Source organism: Zootoca vivipara, chromosome 15 (genome assembly GCF_965207765.1).
Source record: "Zootoca vivipara chromosome 15, rZooViv2.hap1.1, whole genome shotgun sequence".
NCBI classification, from domain to species: domain Eukaryota; kingdom Metazoa; phylum Chordata; class Lepidosauria; order Squamata; family Lacertidae; genus Zootoca; species Zootoca vivipara.
Genome location: NC_142598.1, coordinates 30,877,754 through 30,899,399, shown reverse-complemented (window position 1 = coordinate 30,899,399; position 21,646 = coordinate 30,877,754). Strand labels below are relative to the sequence as shown.

The window sequence follows — 21,646 nt, the reverse complement described above, 5'->3', positions numbered from 1 at the left end:
CTTGCAAATTGTCCATCCCTCTCACTTTACAGGGATGCTGTAGTTTCCAGCAGCACATTTGCCCGTGATTGCGTCACCTCATAGGTTTAGTGGATTCTGTATCAGAACAGCATTTACTCTGGAATGTTGAAAGATCTATAGCCCCGAGATCAATTTATAATAGCATTTTAATTAACAGTGTAAGCATTACAGTAAATTATGGTACATATTGCATGCTGTGTGTAGGGGTATGAAAGTTGATTAGCACCTTTTATTAAATAAAACCAAACCACATTGTTGATAAACAACATTTTCTTGAGCATTCAGGAAAGAATGTGCACATCCAATAATAACAAATTTTCTTTTCTTAGGAGAAGAAACAATTGTGTACAGAATTTGTAATTATGCACGTGTAATTTTATGACTCTTATTACATGTTTATTTATGTCAAAGTTTAACATGGCATTTTTCATTTCCGTCTGGGAAATTATTCTTTTTGCAGTGGGCAACTTCTTGCAGTCCTTTTGAGATGTTGCGTATTAAAGGCTTGCTTGTATGTTGATAAACTGTGGGTTTGTAACTTAAAAAGGAGCCCCGCCCTTCTCTTTCCCTCTGTTCCAGTTCATCAGGGCATTTCTGCATTGCCATGATTCCAGAATGGTTCCTTAACACATCACAATTTTATTACATATCGTACAACGCATGGTCGGCTGATGCGTGGTAAAATGTCCTTACTACTGACTAGTAGTAGGATGATGTAATCTTTAGGGGTTTGACGCATATCACATCTCTCTTGGGCAGGTGTTCTCCCTGGTTTTGTCCTCCAAATTCTATTGGTGTTTCTTACAGGGGCGATTCCCTTCCCTGCTGCAGTCCACATTATTGACATGGCTCAGAGAGAGGAAAAATAAAGAGTTCAAAGTGACAAGTTTCCCTGGCCCATACTGGAAAAGTAAGACTACAGTGGTACCTTGGTTCTCAAATTTAATCCGTTCCGGGAGTCCGTTTGACTCCCCAAACCGAAAACCAAGGTGCGGCTTCTGATTGGCTGCAGGAGCTTCCTGCACTCAAGCGGAAGCCGTGGAAGCTGTGTCAGACGTTCGGCTTCCGAAAAACGTCCGCAAACCGGAACACTTACTTCCGGGTTTGCGGCATTCGGGAGGCGATTTGTTCGTCAACTAAGCCATTTGAGAACCAAGGTACCACTGTATGTCCATGCTGGGGCCAGGCAGAGGCAAGAAGAGAAACCACAAGCGAAGGACAGAAAGCAAACAAAGCTTTAGGTTTGCCATTTTACCCAATGCACAGTGAACTGTGGAAGTTACTCCCACGAGAGGTAGTGATGACGGTCAGGAACTTGGGATAGCTTTAAAAGAGGATTATGCAGATTCATGGAGGGTTAAGCTATCAATGCCTGCCTTTACTACCAGAGCGCATTTGGGAATTACATATGGAGAGAATGCTGTGCTAACTAGATGAGCTATTCCCCTGATCCACCACAGCTTTTCTTACTTAGGGCAGCATATCACTGATTATTATTATTTAATACAATTCCTCTAGGAATTCTTTAATGCTGCAATCATCTTGGCTGACAGTCACACTCATAATGATAGGTAAAAAAGGTAAAAGGTAAAGGACCCCTGGACAGTTAAGTCCAGTCAAAGGCGATTATGGGGTTGCAGCGCTCATCTCGCTTTCAGGCTGAGGGAGCCAGCGTTTGTCCACAGACAGCTTTCTGGGTCATGTGTCCGGCATGACTAAACTGCTTCTGGCACAACGGAACACTGTGACAGAAACCAGAGTGCACAGAAACGCCGTTTACCTTCCTGCCACAGTGGTACCTATTTATCTACTTGCACTGGCGTGCTTTTGAACTGCTGGTTGGCAGGAGCTGGGACCACTGGCGGAGGAAGAGGAGTGCACTGCTCCTGGCAGCGTGATCCAGGTGGGGTGCCATGGTGGCTACTGCCCTGCCCGCGCTGGGCTCCCCGCCCTGGGACGCATGCCAGCCCCACCCCCGCCTGCTCTCCGCCACTGGCTGGGACTGAGCAACGGGAGCTCACCCCATCATGGGGATTCGAACCACCAACCTTCTGATCGGCAAGCCCAAGAGGCTCAGTGGTTTAGACCACAGCGCCACCTGTGTCCCTACTTAAAATGATATTGCTGGCTTACCATTGCAGTTTTCTCTATGTGCCACTTGAAACACAAGAGAGGCTGTGTGTACTTTCGGTTACCATCATAATGTAAACTTTTAAAATCTCACAGAAGTGTATTACCATAAAATAGCAACATGAAGCCGTCATTTGAAAAAGTTAATCATGTTCCACATTCCCTCTATGTGTGTCGATAAAAATGTGTGAAGGGGAAGAGAAGTAATTTTGATTTCTTTATTTTTACTTAAAGCTCCAAAATTCCTGTAGCCACTATCATGCATCTTTTATAAACTTTGACCATCAGGATGCTGGCTGTTACAATGGTCAGAGCCAAAGGGGGGGGGGAATCAAAATCAATACAAATCTGAGGTTCTGTCCCCCTCCCCAAAATCCTGGCTACGCCCATGGCTGTTTCCCTTTCAAAACCAAACAATTTCAGTGTTGTGAGGGGTAGAGTTCAGGAAAGACAAGGCAAGTAACATATGGCTTAATATAAAAAAAACTCAGCCTCCGCCAACTTCTCTAGCTGTTTCATATTTTATATGTCTTGGAAGAGACTTGATAGAAAATAACTCTGGGGCGAACAAGGCTTGTTCTTCACTCATACTCGATATACCACAAACCCTGGAAAGAGATCAGTCACAGTGTAACATTTCCCCCTATCATTTTTTAACCCCTTCGCATAAAAACCTATTACAAATAGGTCACCTGACTCCCTACCTTCGAGCCCTTTCAGCATCCCTGGCTATAAATAAATATATCTGTTTTTATACATGATGAGGCCAGGCTTGCATCAGCTGTCTTTACAGTTTCCTAGAGCATATATAGTTGTGTCCTTTGCCCTTCTTGCAGTCCTTTCTTTGCCATTTCCCCCGCTGCTGTACTAAAACACAGTTCTTTCCTTTCTTTGAAGGACGTGGCGGCTCTTTCCCCCAGTTCGTGAAAGCAACACGGTCTCCATTGTTCCATTTGAACTGGCCTGGATTTCTTCTGTCGTTGAAGCCTGTAACAAATTCAGATGTGCAAGTTGACCATCATATAATTAACAATGTGTTCAGAACAACTTGACCTGTTTCTCACAAATATTCTTAGGCTGCATACATACCCAAACCCTCCAAGTGTCCCTATTTTCAAGGGACAGTCCCAGATTTTTTTAAAAAAACTGTCCTCGTTTCTGAATTGAACCTGGAATGCCTTGCTTTTCCTTAGGATTTTCCTATTTCATTGGAGAAATGTTGGAGGGTAGGCAGTTATGAGACCCCCAAGCTAAGCAGATAAGGACCTATACAACCTTTAGAAGACATCTGAAGGCAGCCCATTATAAAAACAAATTTTAAAAAATATTTGACACTTTATTATGGTTTTGTATATGTTGGAAGTCACCCTGAGTGGCTGGGGCAACCCAGCAGATGGGTGGGGTATTATTATTATTATTATTATTATTATTATTATTATTATTATTATTTAATAGGATGTCCCTATTTTCATTGGAGAAATGTACAAGGGTATGCATACCATACATTTAAAGCACATTCACAGAATCCTGGGAACGGTCCTTTGTTAAAGGTGATGGGAATTGTAGCTTTGTGGGGGATAAACAACAGTTGCCAGGATTCTTGGTGGATGGGTAATTTGAATGTGTTTCAAACGTATGGTGTGCTTGCAAATCCAAAGAACAGGTTATACATTGGGGGAGCTTTCTTATGAAAACAAACTCCAATTTAAAACAGGAAACTAGCAGGGGAAATAGGATAGGAAAAGTTGCTTTAAGTGTAAATTTAGTACCTGTAATAGGGAACTACAACAACTGGCTACAGCGACTGACCCTTGGCCAGGGCTGTGATGCCATCTGGTTAAGGCCTGCTCCCCGTTAGATCCTGAGCCATATGAAGCTGAGCCATGAGCTCTTAGGGCAGGAGGGAAAAGCTCCAGAAGAATGAAGGTGGCTGGGAGAAAGGCCAAACCATTGAAGAGCTCAAAGGACAGAGTTGGCGAGCTTGGAAGTTCAATGCCAGAAGCCTGGAAGACCAGAAATTCACCTTCTACAGAAACAGCAGCAAAGATAATTTAAGCATGGAAATGTTTTGAAAGGATGGTATTTGAAAATTACCATCCTAAAGACCAGGAGAGGGGAAAATGTCAAGCTTGTTGCTCTATATTTTGAGGAAAATGTGGGCCAGAGGCTAAAGAGTAGACACAGGCCCAGCTCTAGGGGTAGTCTCAGTGGCGCGGGGCACCAGGGCGCCGGGCTGGCAGGAGGGCGCTGCTCCCGCCCACCAGGGCGGGGGCGCCAGAGCGATCTCCGCGCCACGGCACCAGGGCGCCCAACCGGCTTGAGACGGCCCTGAGTAGACAGTCTGTTGAGTACCTACCTGTCCAGAAGGGTCTTCTTCCACTGAAGTCCCACAGCCACTGCATGTGTGTTTTAGAAGCCACACTTACTAAACTGCCATGGTACCTAAGCTCAGCAAAGGAGAGAGGGATTTTTAGACTCAGAATCACAGAATAAAAGAATTGTAGAGTAGGAAGGGACCCTGAGTATCATCTAGTCCAGCCCCCTGCAATGCAAGAATATGCAGCTGTTCCATATGGGAATCAAACCTGCAGCCTTGGCATTATCAGCACCACGCTCTAACCAACTGAGCTATCCAGAAGAAGCATCCATTTTGCTGATAAAGGGGTGATGTATGGTTACTATATTGCAGCTAGCTTATGAATAGCAAACATCAAAACTGGGAGTCACTAAAACCCTTTTTGTGGAAAAATATCGGGAAGGCATGCTGAGAAAAGATACATATCGTGAGACAAGCTGTGATGTACACATTATAAGGTTCTCTTTACAATCCAGTGGTATCTACATTTTGTTAAACAAAGGTGTGTGTGTGTGGGGAGCTATGCTCAAGCTGTAATGGCTCTGATCAAACAAACTGCAAAGAGAACTTTGGAATAGGGGTTTAACCACCTACCCTCTACAAACCAAAATCCCCCGCATCCTTCATAAACCGTTGGGAAAACAGATCTAACTTTGGTATTATCTTTTACTGGCAAGAGTATCATTTCTACAGTAACACGCTGGATGGGACAATAAACAGCCGGAAACACATATATAAGAGCTCCTTACTGTTCCCTGCAATCCCGGGCAGCTACGGTCCATGTGACTTTTGGATTGGTGATCAGGATGTAGCAGCTTCCATCATGATGGGTCCAACCGGGAGGGCACGTTTTCACATTAACACCCTAGAATTAGATGGTCTCATTTCAGAATTATTTCCTTCCGTGTTCCCACCTTCTGAAAGAAGTGGCCTTTGGAAGCTGAGCTAGCTCAGAGAATTCAGAAAATCTGGGCCCCGCTGCTCCGCCAATGGCATTTGGGTATCAGCTGGAGGGTTCAAGCTCCTCCAGCTTTTGCCACGAGCCCCTCTGTCCTGCACCATTGCTTACTTTCCCAAGTAACAACAATAGAACCATAGAATTGTAGAGCTGAAAGGGACCCCAAGGGTCATCTAGTCCAACCCCCTGAAATATATTCTTGAATGCTGCAGTAGGGACCCTAGAGATCATGGTGGGGTAGAGCCATGAAGCTGCCCTCCTGACACTGCTGTCAGGATGGGACTTGGGTGAGGTAGGTGACAGCAAGACTGAGACTGGGCAAGCATTTATTCACCCAAAGAATCTTGGGAACTGTAGTTTACCCACCACAGAGCTACAATTCCCAGTACCATTAAGAAACTACAGTTGTCTCAGTACAACAGAGGGACAAGTGAATCATGACCAAAGAGATCCATTAAATCAGTTTATATATGTCTGTCTGCTTCTACAATCCTGCTTTAGATTTGCTGAAAGCTGGCTACTTTGAGACAAACTTAAAGTTTGTGTTTTATTTATTTTCTTTTTTTGAAAATAAACATTCATCCAGCAGATTTCTACCTGGTCTGTATTACTCCACAGAGTCCAGGTTTGTCCATCACACTGAAACATCTTCTGAGTGATTCCTTCAAAATGCAAGAGACCTTTCAAATCTGGCGTGCATCTGTTTGGAAAGGAAAGGCTCTGGACCTGAAAGAGAAATGGATTTTTGGCAAAAGGAAAAAAAAAAGACAAAACAATCAAAAAATTTTTTTAAAGCCTCCGTCTCCAGCATTGCAATGCAGTCTCTTGCATTTCTAATGCTAATGTTCTGCATAGGTTTTTTTTTTATAAAGAATTTGTGCCGGACAGATTTTTGCTGATAGATGTTTGTACAATCTCAAATATGACAACTCTAAATAAACCAATGAAGATTTGTTTTTTTCCAGGTCTTTCAGGAACGTCCTTGGAATATTCACCACAACTTTACTGCTTTTACTGTTTTCTTAAGCTGAACAATTTGTTTTCAGAAGACACACACACACACACACACACACACACACACACACACACACGAGTTTAATGTCGCTTTAAATATTCATCTTTTGGGTTTTTTAACTTTTTCAGAATACCGTGCATAAACAAACAGGGAATAGAAGATACCGGAATGCTAGAGTCTGCTTGCGGAGCTTCCATTTTCTTGAGGGGAGCCATATTTTTCCTTGGCTCTCTTTGGTTGATTACTGACGTGGCTGCCATCTTGTTTTTGTTAGGCAATGGGTTGTCATCCTCCACTCTGAGCACTGCCATCCCGTGGTACTTGATAAGAAAGAATGACCAAACAACAAACAAACAACCAAACAACAAAAACAGATGGAGAGAAAGGATAATTCCTCACTAGTCAGCTCCAAAGTTGTCTTGGACACAGAACTAAAAAGAGTTTTTAAATACAAGCTGTCTTTAAGGCTCAAATTACACATGACAACAGTTCGATCACATATTTAAACTGGGTTTGCCCCAAATCATGTTCAAAATGGGAGTGAGGGCCCAATTTTAAGAAGAGCATGCAAATGGAGTTGCCATGACGTCTATCATGACGTCATTTTTCTGTCAACTATATTCACTTCTCACTGGAAGAAAAATCATCTGAAGGAAGGGTTGTTTGGGTATAGGAGCTGGGGAGGGAGAAAATACCTGCCCTTCTAATATACCATGTTTGCTCTTAAAAGAGCTAAAACTGGGCCTGCACTTCTCACCTCCATCTTTTCTCAGACATGATTGGTGGCAGAGCCTCTTTAAAAACACTACCTCCGTGTGCAATTTTAGTCTAAAAGGAAAAGGGATAAAATGGACTATAACCTTAAAATGGAATATAACTTTAAAAACTCAGTCACTAACGCTAATGAGGTTGTATATACAGGTAAGATATAACAAAAGAAGGATTAAAGGTGTATGTTGCTGCAAAATCAGGTTCTTACTTTAAAATAGATGCCAGTGCCATTTCTAAAAGTGAAGGAAGGACGAACCTGAAAGGAAAAGAAGATCGAATGTTCAGAGCATTTCTTAATAACAAAAGCAAAATACAATTTTTGTACATAAGTGAGATGGCGGGAGTGGAGGTGAAAATCTCTCTCTCTCTCTCTCTCTGTGTGTGTGTGTGTGTGTGTGTGTGTGTGTGTGTATCAGTATATTTTAAATATATATATCAGTATATATTAAATATATATATTTAAGGCTGACTAATTAAATATACAGTCATACCTCGGTTTAAGTACACCTCGGCTTGAGTACTTTCAGTTTAAGTACTCTGCGGACCTGTCTGGAACAGATTAATCCACTTTCCATTACTTTCAATGGGAAAGTTCTCTTCAGGTTAAGTATGCTTCAGGTTAAGTACAGACTTCCGGAACAAATTGTGTACTTAAACCGAGGTACCACTGTATATATATATTTAAGGCTTACTAATAATTCATCTACCCACATAATGCAAACAGGAAGAGGGGTGGGGTGGGGTGAGGTGGGGTGTTGTGGGGCACCCAACCAGTCCACAGATCACAGGAGGTTCTACAATAGCACTTCTACCCATATAGCTCCCTATAGAGCCAAGAAGGGCAAATTGTGCCACAACTATTTGCAGCCCTCTAGAGAAATAACTGTAGAACAAACACATCCAAGTTAAGTAAAAGATTAAGTAAGACATAAGAAACTCAACCTCATTTGGGTATTAACCAATCTGACCTAGGGAACATTCCAAACTCCAAAAGCAGGTATGGTGATGATGGTGATTGTTACAATTCCATAACACGTAAACATCCTGTCTCTAATTTGGTTAGTTTTATCTTCTGTTATCACTTGGAGTAATTTCTCATTGCAAAGGCAGGCTTTTAATAATCCCCAAATCTACTACAGTATATAGTTTGGAAAGTGGTCTGTCTGTCTGTCTGTCTGTCTGTCTGTCTGTCTGTCTGTCTGTCTGTCTGTCTGTCTGGCACCCATAGGTTTGGATGCCCCTCAATGTATTGTTGCCAAACTCAACTCGAGGTTGCCACTTTGAATCAAGGTGACAGACTGAACCTTTCAAAACCGTGCACAGATTTTCACCTCTGATTTCAAAATTTCTTATAATTCCCAAGCAATGCCAGGCAGCTAGTTAAATATGGTTGGGGGGAAATTTGGACCCCAGGTGGCCAATATGTAGATCCCCAGGAAACACCTGCATAGAAAATTTGAAGAGAGCCTTATCTAGAATGGACTTTGCTCACTAGCTTCTTTCTTCCCACAACAAGACTTTAAATTTCCTAAAGACATGAAGGTGACGTGGCAGGAGCATCATGTCATATGATGTGCATGTCAATTGCACTGACATCTTTGGTTTTTCAGACTTTGCCATTCTTCTTCTTCTTCTTCTTCTTCTTCTTCTTCTTCTTCTTCTTCTTCTTCTTCTTCTTCTTCTTCTTCTTCTTCTTTTTAATAAAAAAACCCAACTCCAGCAACATCTGTTTGACCCATAGCAAGATAAAATAAATGGGTATACCAAGGCCAAGAGTGCCCAAATCACAAAATCTTTACAGCTCTTGACTGTCGTCTCTGACTGTTGCCAACCTAATCAGTGCTCAGTTAAAAACAAATCATTAAATCATGTGAGATTTCCAAACAGAAGTACACACACACACACACACACACCAACTTTGGAATAATTGTATCCTCCCACTTTTTGAGAAGCAATCCTTACTATTTTGCCATTTCCAAGGGCTCTTAGCCGGCTCCTTGCAAGATTCACCGAGTTGAATTCTGGTGATTTCTCCCTTCTCTGCACTACCATCTCTTTGGAAGCGGGCAATGGGATCCCTTCCAAATGAACAGTGCCATGCCTGGAAGATGAAGAGGAGCCTGGAAGCAATGTTCCTTTCATCCATAAGTTGTGAATGTTTTGGCTTGAGGAGTGGAATGAGCTGCACTGACCTGAAAGCAAACAAGATGGCAGATGGTCAGTTCTTTTTATATAAAACAGATAGCTGGTCACATTGATGTGGGCGATGAAACAGCTTGTCATTAGGAGTAAGATGATTTTTCATCTGATGTTGATTTGTTATTTTTCTTTTCTTAACTAGTCCGTGTTTCTGAACTTTATCTGCCAACTGGAAAACAATTTTAGAAGTTCTAAGGAAGTTCTTTTTAAGCAGCAACAACCACCAACTTTGTTTCTTAAATTTCATACACGCATAGACCAGAATCAGGTTTCCATGATGGAACAATGGCCACTTACTCTTCTCCCTCTGAGTGTACTTCACGTTGTTTCTGCCAGGCATCTGCAAGGCCACTGTGCACATCAATCGCTCAGGGGTTGCCCTCCCCATTTTATCCTTATAAAACCCTATGACAGGCATCCCCAAACTTCGGCCCTCCAGAGGTTTTGGACTACAATTCCCATCTTCCCTGACCACTGGTCCTGTTAGCTAGGGATCATGGGAGTTGTAGGCCAAAACATCTGGAGGACTGCAGTTTGGGGATACCTGTCCTATGAGGTAAGTCAGGCTCAGAGTGTCTGACAGATCCAAGGTGAACTCCATGGCCTGAGCAGGAAGTTGAACCCAGATCTCCCAGTACACTGGCTCCCAGTATGTTTTCGAGCACAATTCAAAGTGTTGGTGCTGACCTTTAAAGCCCTAAATGGCCTCGGCCCAGTATACCTGAAGGAGCGTCTCCACCCACATTGTTCTGCCAGGACACTGAGGTCCAGCTCTGAGGGCCTTCTGGCGGTTCCCTCATTATGAGAAGTGAGGCTACAGGGAACATGACACCACACTCTCTCTTCAAACTGAACCTGCAATACCTGGGTTTACATATAGTCAAGGCTGCTTTTTAGGGCATAGCATTCACAAGGTGGTAAACACAACAAGATAAAAATGCATTAAGACATATTTAAAATAGCATGTCAATAAAGGTATCCATTGAGGGCCTCAAAGCTAGCTTTACTGTTAGGAAAGGTGACCTGGAATAACCAGGTTTTTATGGCCTCTCTACCTGAATAACTAGGTTTCCATGCCTCTCTGTCTGGAGCTTGGCACTTCCTCCAGGCCATACCCCCTCACCAGCCCTGCCCCATGGTTTTGCCTAGCTGGAATATGACCTTGAATTCTAACAATGCCTCTTGTCAGGGTGGCAGGTGGGAACAGGTGGGTGTGTGTGTGGGGGAACTAGCCTGCTGTACAAAGTTAAAATTTACATTTGTTGTTTCAACTATTTTTGCCCCAGCCCTGCTCACCATTGGCATGCGACTCTCAAAAGGTTGCTCCAAAGGCAATGTGAAAAGGTTCCTCACCCCTAGCCTACATTCCAGGTGCCATTCACAACTAGTTTGGAAGGGGTTTCTACATCTCAGGGAAGAGTATGGCAGATTCCCTCTGCCATAGACAATGGCCTTAAGTCAGGCGAGGAGATAGAAGGGGCCCGTAATATAGTCTTGTGCACAAAACGATGCACATGCTTCGGAGTTGTTGAGCTTCAGCTAATGCGCCCTTGATCCTGCTGGAGTAATGGGTAAAAGGTAAAGGGACCCCCGACCATTAGGTCCAGTCGTGACCGACTTTGGGGTTGCGGTGCTCTATTGCCTGAGGGAGCCGGCGTACAGCTTCCAGGTCATGTGGCCAGCATGGAGAACCAGAGCAGAGCACGGAAACAGCGTTTACCTTCCCGCTGTAGCGGTACCTATTTATCTACTTGCACTTTGACGTGCATTCGAACTGCTAGGTTGGCAGGAGCTGGGACCGAGCAACGGGAGCTCACCCCGTCGCGGGGATTCTAACTGCCGACCTTCTGATCGGCAAGCCCTAGGCTCTGTGGTTTACATATGTGGTACATAACTACAGATCTGAGTCAGTGGATAGGAATTCACATTCCCACCCCGCTTAAAAGACAGATGGCCCAACACAACCCTGTCCCCACTCTGAGGTGAAAAGGGGAACCACAGTGAACATATTGCATTCAAATGCATCACATGATGTAGATGCACAATTAAATGCAATACGAGATCAAGATTACCAGCCATGCAAAAGAAACTGTTTACAGAGACTTGTTTCTACACATTGAATCTCCCTTGCTCAACTGGAGTGGAAATATTTAAGGAACTTTTTAAAACAACAACAACAACAGAATGAGTCCCAGCAATTCTTCTTTTAAAAATCAGTCATTTGTTTTAAAGTACTTTAAGCAATTTTTAAAAATATATTAACGATATGGCCTTTTAGAAAGATATGATAGTAATTAGGGACTTCCCCTGAGTACACTGCCTGTCCAAGAAGTGAAAAAGTTCTATAGTTAATAGAAAAGTGTGTGTGTTTGTGTGGGGGGAGCATTAATAGTTCCTCAAGAGGGGCTTCTCATGAAAGCAATGCTGCAAGCCAAAAATCAAACTCATCCATTAGGAAAAGCTCTTTTTGGGGGGAGAGAGGGGGAGTGCTGTTTTTCCCTCTTGCTCTCGTTGATTCCTTCAAGCTGTGCTTCCTAAGCAGAAGAAGAATAGACATTGCCAGAGGAGGAAAGGTTTGAAACTGTCAAGGCTATTTTCTTTTTAAAAAATAAAAGAAAAACATGAAGCATTTTGATCTGAAGGTAAGTGTTAGTAACAACATTTATGTGTTGAAAAATAAGTCGCTTATCAGCCAAGATTGGTCCAGATTTTATTAAGAAGATCAAAAGAGAATACCTCCTTTTGAGTCCAAAATTTTCACTGCAGCTTTTGTCCTACTGCCAAGAACAGCATTCACAGGAGAGATGAGAACCACTTCAAAGACCTCATCATCTTCCTCTAATCCGTCATAGGTAATTGCTATATTCCACATCTTGGTTGACATCCCTACCAGAAGTAAACATTTTAATTACACTTTAATTGCTTTTTCAATCAACCTAGGTGTCGAAGAAATATATTAATTAACATGTCTACAGCTACAACAGACTAGCTTGTATGTACCATTGTGCTCCTGCCCACTGATTGGACTCCTGTGGTTTCCCCAAATAACACTAACTAGAGACCAAATTTGTTCCTGAGCAATGATGATTCCATTCACACAGTAACAAAGATCTGTTTTCTATAGACTGGGAAATAATAGCAGGCAGTTCAGGGGGAAGGGCCGGATCTTCATGCAAATTTCAAAAAGAAATAAGAAGTGCTCCTCATCTTGAAATCTTAATTACAGAGAATCCACTATTGTTTTGAAATATTGTCATGATCCATCATCCACGACTAGTTCTGTTTTCGGTGTCAAGTACTTTGTTGCAAAGCCGGAGTCTTCGGTGCAAACGCCACATAATTTGTTGGCATCGCACTGTCTGCGAAGAATGGTAACTAGTACTGCATAGAGCCGCATCTGAAAAATCACAGAGGAGGAAGATTGAGATGGGAATCTGAGTTGCCACTAATACTGGGGCAAAACTTGGAGGCTTCTGTTGGGGAAAAGGTCCAAGGAGGTTTGATGGAAGCAAACATCTGTTGGAAGGTATAACACCATGATCACCACTGAAATTCGCTTAGTGCAGAAGTGCAAAGTCAATTCTGAGGTTCTCGCCTGGGCAAAAGATCAGAGGAATTTCAAAGGAAGCAAAAAAAAAAGTTGGGGGGTGGGGGGTGGGAAGAGCCTTGGCGAGAGCAGCAAAACTTCTCACACAACCTTGAAGCAGAAGCTGGCAGGCTACAGCTCTGAAACTTAAAAGCAAAGGACAATGCTTCCCACCGACCTAGACCATCAAACTCTGGCTGGGTTCAGCAAAGGTGCCATAGTTTATTGTGAGTGTCTCAAAGCATGGACTGACCCCACCATGGGCAAAGACCAAATTCCAGTGCCAGCACTCCAGAAAGGTGCTAAGCTGGCACAGACTTTCTACCGGTATGTCATGGAGCAGGTTCGTGTGGTGTATCATTTAGATGTGTTACAGCAGCCTTTCAGACAACAGCCTTGACTTCTGTTTCAGTGTATCTGAAGAAGTGTGCATGCACATGAAAGCTCATACCTACGACAAACTTAGTTGATCTCTAAGGTGCTACTGGAAGGATTTTTTTTAATTTTGTTTTTCCCACAAGACTGTTGGCCCCCTTTGTGGGCAGCCACAGAAATGAAAGGAACATACAGGTATCCTGTTTCCCCTTAAGACAATTTGTACATGCAATGATTTCAGCCTGTGTGTGGGGCTGCATCCACACCATATATTTAAAGCACGTTACTTCCCCCAAAGAATCCTGGGAACTGTAGTTTAAATGTGTGGGTGCTCACAGCTTTGGATGGAATGGCATATATATAAGCCAAGCTGTAATTTTAATTATATCTCCTGCTCTCCAACCCTGAATGCTTGCCAGAGTGGCAAGCTGTTAAAAATAGTCCATTAAAACAACCAGTTACCTACGGTAAAACATTAAAACGGCAGAACTCTTAACCAGAGAGTTACATGTTAAAGCGTCGTAAAATCAGCCAGTAAAGAACACACAGACACATATCACTAATGACTTAAACATCTGGACAAATGAGAAGACATTGAAAAGTTAAGAAACTCAATGGCAATAAACATTTTCTTTCTTTCTTTCTTTTGGTAAGCAATTTTTATTGAAAAATGTCAACATAGATTACAATAAAAAACCAGGAGACTGGATCTAATGGCTTGAGGACCCACTTCTTAAGGGCCATTGCATCCTCATTAAGACAGGGTGAACCCCACCTCCCACCACAGTACCTCTGTTTTGTCTGCACCGAACATCAATAAATAAATAAATAAATAAATAAATAAATAAATAAATAATTTTTCAATAAATAAATTAATTTTCAAGTTACTGCCCTCTGAGGCAGAGCTTACCTGGATCAAACTGAATAAGTTTAGAAGGAGCCACAGTAAAATCCTTTCCTGATGAAGCAGTTACTTCATTGATCTAAGGCAGAAAACGGACAGAAAATGCACATTATGAAGGGTTGAAGCAGCATTAGACATGCATACATAACTGTGAAAACGCCACATCAGAATTAATCAGCATGATCCTACTTCTATATTTTCAACCACAGGTGGCATAAGTACCTAGATTTTCTGAGGGAAAATATATACAGCTCACCTATGTGGGGTAATGAATCAAAGACTTGGCTGGATCCCTAGAACCAAAGCACACACCTAAGCACACTCTCTGAGCAGAGAGAGCCCCCGGCAGAGTTTAAAAAGTCACAAAAACAAGCAGCAGTGTAGTGTGGGGATTTAGGCTCTAACACCTTTTAATCTGCTACATTTAATCTGCTACTGGAGCTTCCCTGTTTATACCCTTCTCAGCACGGAACAGACTACACACCTTAGTAAGTTTAAAAATGCTTTACTTACACAGTTCCAAAATTCAGGTTCATGCATTTATTCATGCAGCAGCAAGTAAACACAGGCAGAAATCTTGGGCTACAAAATATAGTGAAATAGCTCTAAGCATGCGGTTGGAGCTTGTGGCAAGCAACCTCAGGCACGTCCGATCTCAGTGAGTTCCTTCCAGGTTAGGGATGTGACCTGGCTGAGTCTCGCAATACAGATCTATGGTATTTAGTCCTCCATGCATTGACTAGCATTACACATGCTATAGTTATACAGGCCGCAATATCCCACAGATTTGTCCAGTTTCCAACTAAGACCCAGACCTTATCTCAGAAAGGGGAAACACTTTTTCTAGGAAGGTAAGTATGCCATTATGCTTAATGCCATGGTCTAGCAGAGTAGTCTGTATCAACAAAGCCTCCAGACAAATTCTTAAGTCAATGCAATTTGTCTACAGTGTTTCATTACAGCAAGTTAAAGGTCAGTTTAAAATCCACACAAAAAATCCTCCCTCTAGGAATTGGATCACGGAGAGGCAGCTTCTGACCAAGCGCCCGAAGAGTAGATGGTGTTTAGCGATTCTAAAAGAGGTTTCAAAACGGTGGGCATTTTCCCGTTGAGTTATGTGAGAAAGACTAAGACAGGATGTGCCTCAAACTCAGTAGAATAAAACAGGATGCCTGTCAGCTAAGTAGAATAAAACAGGATGCTGTGTCAGCTAAATTAGAGTAAAAATAAGGAAGTATAGCCCATGCTTCCTAATAAGGTTAACTTAGAATAGCGAGTGTAGATTGGTTAATGTATAGAAATGTGTCTTACTCTGATAAGATAGATTGTAAGCCAAGCCTCTAAGGAGGGGCGGCAGAAGTAGGGATATAAGCTATGTTTGTGCATTGCCCTGGGCTCTTCGTACCACCCAGGTCGTGGAGCCCGCCTTTGCAAACGCGTTACAATAAAGAGGAACTGGTAAGACTTAAATCGGTGTCTCCTTGTCTGATTGCAAGTCCACGTAAGGGACTTCTCACAATTTTGGCGCCCAACGTGGGGCCCTCGACGGTCTGCACGGCGGGAATCTCGGAAGAGGGTCAGCCGGCACTCCGTTCTTTTCGGAGAGACCCACTGTCCGGACCCCGTGGTGACAGATCCCGAGGGCTGAACGACGGAGAACCGATTTAAGTGGGTCTAAGGGAAGTAAGAGAAAGGAAACGGTCAGGGACCGTTGCAGTAAGCGACTGCCTTGCCCTGCAGGGACGCCTGCCAGTTCACCAGCCACCGAGAAGGAGGCACTGGACTGAAGGGGGTGAGTATTGTGTGATTTCCTGAGAAGGGAAAGAGAAGGGAGAAGGGTGTATTGCATTTGGAGTACATGTGTTTTTGTAGTTAAGGAAATAAGGTGTTGGCCTGTTTTCGCGGATGAGCGGAGTGACAAGGAATGGAGCCGGCTGAAGGAAAGAGACTGTCTCAACCCCGCAGGATGGGTGAGTAAGGGACCCCGCAGCAGAGGTAGGGGCAAGAGGCCTGATCAGCCTCGTGGAAGTGGTCTAGTAGGCACGCAGTAGAGGTAAGATGTGACCGAACCATCCTTCCATAGGGTAAAGGTAAAACGCGTAAGGTAAAAATAAAAATAAAATAAAAAAATAAAATGAAAATGAAAATGGGAAGGTAAAAGGGAACCAGGTTAGGTTGGGAGGCTGTTTGTGTGAGGCGCCTATATGCATGCAGTGTGAAAGAGTGGGGGACCGTAGAGGAAACCCAAAACTGAGTGTGGGTCTCTGCCTTGGCAGAGACCGGACTGGGCAGTAGTGCGTTTCCTGCGTGTGGGCGACCACCCAGGCCACGAAACCCAGGTGCGAGTGTGTGAGTGCAGTGAATAATTGAGGTGAAGGGAAAATGGGGGGAGGCTCATCAACCCCAGTGTATAAGAGTTTAATGGAACAAGCAAATTCCTTAAAATGAAGAAAAGATATATATATATGGTTATATGTTACATGTTGTCTGTTATGTGTGTTTGTTAAGTATATGTGAGTCTGTTCTTTGTGTCTCTGTCAAAAGGCCAGACAGAAACCCATAAATAATTAGAGAAAAAATCCAGCCTGAGAGTCTGTATGTTAGAGATCTCTGTTTTTCTTGAAGTAAATAAGAGCTGTACTCAAGACTGAAAATGTTCAAGGGATTTGTTTAAATTTGGCCATAATATCCACAGATAGTTATAATTGCAAGCTTGCTCTAAAATTTTTAGTTTAAAGAAGCCATGTTGGACCTGATCAATCTTAAACATGGCAATGTGAGAATGAGGTGTGCAAATGTTTTGTTATTTGAAAAGGGCTCCAAAATAGAGTCTTCCTCTAAGTGGTAGAAAGGAAAGGAAAGAATTCCTGTATGTGTTAAACTGTATTCTGAGAGGGGGATTGCCGCCCTTGCAATTAAAGAGGAAATAAATTTGGAGCTTATGGGGAATGTTTAGTTGGAATTGAGTTTATGAGAGAGCTAATTTACTGTCATGTTCTATTCTACTTTGAAATGTGCTGTGAATTTAGCCTAATGTTTTCAATATGGCGTGCCTTCTAGGAAAATATTATTAAAGGTAGAGGTTCCATAGCCAGCAATTGTCTACCTGAGTTCGTTTGGGCAGAAGGGCTCCTACAGTCTCTGTGAGAGCAGCCAGGATTTACTAATAAGTAAACTTACTCCCAAGTAAGTTTCCTTTCATGGGAAAGCTGAAAGGGAGGGGGGGGAAAGTATTGCTAGGAATTCCATTTGGTGTGAAAAGTACTCACCCCTTCTCAGTTTCTGTATGTGCTTATTTAACCCTTAAGTTACTCCTATCCTTTACGTTAGGCATACCATGCAAATGAGGATGATTCTTCTCTAGAAAATTCACCCAACTTGGGTATCTTATGTGTTATAAGCATCCCTTAGACTTTTTAGTTTAAGGAAGTAATTTCTGTCTTGAACTGTTTATCTTAAGGGTTGTTAAAGGCTTCTATATAAATATTGGTATTTTTATCTTCCCCTTCTTCTTTTTCCTAGTACACTTGTGTGTTTGCATGATAGGGCATAGCCTGGGATTCCTTTCCCAGTTTTATGTCTGTATTTAAATGTATGTGTCTCTCTGGTAGCACAAATCTTGCTGTGAACCCTGTATTTTAGAGCAGTGGTTCCCAATTAGCTAATTACTGAGGACCCCCTATTTTTCAAAAGCCAAGCCACGGACCCCCTACTTTTGAAATTTTTGATAACTCTATGGTAGTTACCTCTGCAAAGCAAGTTTTTGAACAAAATGTGGGGTAGCTCCTAATAAGCAATGGATTTTAGGGATACTAAAAAACAGACTAGGGCTGGGTGATAGCTGGTTTTCAACATCATGGTATATCAGCAGCTTAGCATCATGATATCCTGATAAACCATGATGTGTGCTCCCCCCAAATATGGACCAGGCGGTGGTAGAGGGTGGGGGGAAGTCTAACAGAGACCTCACCCCCCCCTCTTCACCCATGATACACCGCTGAGTGAAGCCGTAGTTGCAGTCTGTCCCTCATGCTGGTCCTGGGCAATGTATCAGCCAGGCCTAGTGGGGTTGAGGGAAGGAGCAGCCACAGAGGTCGGATGAAGGAGGTCAGGATATGCAGTGGTAAAGGAAGATGGGGAGGCTATAGAAAGCGGGGCGCTCCCCAACACTTGGTCAGCTCAAAAATGTGAAGTGATGGCATTGACTCGTGCCCTAGAATTAGCAAAAGGATTGGATGTAACCATATGGACAGATTCAAGATACGCGTGGGGAGTAGTTCATACTTTTGGCAGGACATGGAGGGAGAGAGGTTTTATTAAGGCGGATGGGAAACAGATTGAGCATGTAGCCTTGTTAGAACGGTTGCTAGAATCTCTGATGGGGCCTCGAAGGATAGGCATTGTGCACATATTAGCTCATACCAAAGGAAACAGGCCGGAGGAACAGGGAAATGCTTGAGCAGACCTCAGGGCCAGGGAGGCAGCAGAAGGGGTACCGAGGAAAGAAGTGATTCAGCAGTGTATTTTGCGGATACCAGTTGTGGATCCGCAGGATTTAAAGAATCTCGCCTTCACCCCGAAGGAAAAGGGATACATGGAAAAGGAAGGATGGGAAAGGAAAGGAGATGGATGGGAAACCCCAGAGAGGCAGATAGTCCTTCCAAAATCGGCTATGTTGAATATATTGGAGAAAATACATGAGGGAAGCCATTTGGGCACTGAGGGAATGATTAATCTGGTAAAACCTTTATATTGGAGCAGGGACATGTGGCCCATGGCGCACACTATTGCATGGAAATGTTTAATATGTCAGAAGGTTAATAAGGCCCGAGCCAGAAAGACAGAAAGGGGCGGGCGACCGTTAGCGGTGTGGCCATTCCAAAGAATACAAGTAGATTTTACTGAGTTACCAGAAAGAGGGGGGCAAAAGTATTTATTGGTGTTCAAAGATCACCTAACTGGATGGGTTGAAGCCTTCCCTAGCCGCAGAGCCACGGCTCAGGTGGTCAGCAAAGCTATTTTAGAGCATATCCTTCCCCGCTATGGAGTAGTGGAAGCAATGGATTCAGATAGGGGAACTCATTTCACCCAATTGGCAATGCAAGTAGTGATGAGGGCGGTAGGAATCACGTGGAACTTTCACACCCCCTGGCATCCTGAGAGTAGTGGGAAAGTGGAACGGGCAAATGGAGAAATCAAGAAACACTTGACCAAGCTGTATCTAGAGAATGGGTTGCCCTGGACAAAGAATCTCCCCCTGGCCTTATTGAGAATGAGGGTGGCACCTCGGAAGGATACTGGCTTGTCCCCGTTTGAAATGATGATGGGCCACCCCTATCTAGCTCTCCTAGGAAACCCTCAGATTGAATTTAGGGATCAGTTCACCCAGAAATACCTGCAGTCACTGTCCCAGTCTTTGTTATCCTTTCACAGGCAAGGCATACTAGCACAGAGGCCCCCACTTTTGGAGCAACAGCACAGCTTCCAACCTGGAGACCTGGTCCTGATAAAAGCGTGGCGAACGGAGAAACTCACCCCGAGCTGGGAGGGCCCATACCAAGTCCTACTTACCACTGAGTCAGCAGTACGGACCAGAGAACATGGATGGACCCATTACCACCGGGTAAAAGAGCTCCACCTGAAAGTTGGACGGCAACGACTAGTCCAGATGACCCGCTGAAAGTGACACTCACTAAATCAGGAACCAGGATCCAGCAGGACACACCGAGACTGTAAAGCAAATGTGTTTGTTCTGTACTTGTGTGTGCTTTTTCGAATGTTGTTGTTGTGCTCATTATGAGGGGTGCGTGCAATGTGTGCATTGTTCAGAGGAATGTAATGTTATTTTCATGGAAGACATAATCCTTCAACGGAAATATCTGTTCAAGCGCATCCAGGGCAGCAATATGGGAGGGAGTCCACACACAGCCCACCTATAAGAGACCTAGCGGATAAAATACAAAAAAAAACAGCACATGTCCCAGTACAGACCTGGGAAGGGTGGGACATGTCCTGGTTGGAGAAGTTTTTACCCAGTGGATGGTTGCGAGGAATCCTTTTTGCATTAGCAGGACCCCTTGTGATTTTAATCCTTTTCTGCTTTTGTATGCCCTGCTTGCTACAATGCTTACAGTCAATGATGGAAAGAATGATGGATAGGACAGTTCCCCCTCGCATAATGATGCTAATGCAGGCTTATAAGTCCCTCCCAACAGGTGCGCCAGAAGGAAGTCTAGAGGAAGATGAGGAAAGTGGACTAGGCCACGAACTACTCTGTGAGTTTGAGACAAGATACAAAAAGAGGGGGGATTGTGAGAAAGACTAAGACAGGATGTGCCTCAAACTCAGTAGAATAAAACAGGATGCCTGTCAGCTAAGTAGAATAAAACAGGATGCTGTGTCAGCTAAATTAGAGTAAAAATAAGGAAGTATAGCCCATGCTTCCTAATAAGGTTAACTTAGAATAGCGAGTGTAGATTGGTTAATGTATAGAAATGTGTCTTACTCTGATAAGATAGATTGTAAGCCAAGCCTCTAAGGAGGGGCGGCAGAAGTAGGGATATAAGCTATGTTTGTGCATTGCCCTGGGCTCTTCGTACCACCCAGGTCGTGGAGCCCGCCTTTGCAAACGCGTTACAATAAAGAGGAACTGGTAAGACTTAAATCGGTGTCTCCTTGTCTGATTGCAAGTCCACGTAAGGGACTTCTCACAGTTATCAAGATGCCAGAAGTGACATATAAAATGCCACATTGGCGTGGGGAATAGGGCGGGGGCTAGAAGTGGTAAACAGCTAACACTACTTGAAATCCCACCCCCTCGTTTTTCATGCAGGTTTGTATGTACATTTAATATGCTGCCAGATGAAGCAATCCAAAATGTTGTGACAACCTCTTGCATGCAGTAGTATTCAATCAATGGCTGTTGTGGGCAATGTATCTCGTCTGTGATACCAATGTGTCAGACCCTCCAAGTGTCCCTATTTTCCAGGGACGTCCCTGATTTAGAGAAGCTACCCCAGCTTCTAATTTGATCCTGCTTTTCCTTAGGATGTCCCTATTTTCATCGGAGAAATGTTGGAGGGGATGGAGTTATCCAACCCTTGAGTGTCTGCAGGCAATCCTGTATAGGGAAGTTTTTTTAAAAAAATGTTTAACGTTTTGTTATGTTTTTATATATGTTGGAAACTGTCCAGAGTGGCTAGGGCAACCCAATAAAATGTGTGGGGTATAAACAGTAAAATTATCATTATGCAATGGGACAGCCCCATTTTCATCAGAGAAATGTTGGAAGGTATGGTGTGTGTGTGTGTGTGTGTGTGTGTGTGTGTGTG

At 43.4% G+C, this 21,646-nt stretch overlaps 1 protein-coding gene across 3 annotated transcripts in view; it reads right to left on the bottom strand.

The window, feature by feature from the left end:
- Positions 1-2,167: 2,167 nt before the first annotated feature.
- FREM1 (FRAS1 related extracellular matrix 1) overlaps positions 2,168-21,646 on the bottom strand; it is a 94,111-nt gene continuing 74,632 nt past the window's right edge. For all 3 annotated transcript variants that reach the window (XM_088658441.1, XM_088658442.1, XM_088658443.1), the window contains 9 exons: positions 14,322-14,394; positions 12,187-12,336; positions 9,214-9,443; positions 7,460-7,507; positions 6,645-6,800; positions 6,063-6,191; positions 5,257-5,372; positions 4,508-4,593; positions 2,168-3,138 (listed from right to left, as the gene is read on the bottom strand). In XM_088658441.1, coding sequence (XP_088514567.1) covers positions 2,939-3,138; positions 4,508-4,593; positions 5,257-5,372; positions 6,063-6,191; positions 6,645-6,800; positions 7,460-7,507; positions 9,214-9,443; positions 12,187-12,336; positions 14,322-14,394 — 1,188 coding nt within the window. In that variant the 3' untranslated portion in view covers positions 2,168-2,938. The remainder of the gene's footprint in view (positions 3,139-4,507; positions 4,594-5,256; positions 5,373-6,062; positions 6,192-6,644; positions 6,801-7,459; positions 7,508-9,213; positions 9,444-12,186; positions 12,337-14,321; positions 14,395-21,646) is intronic.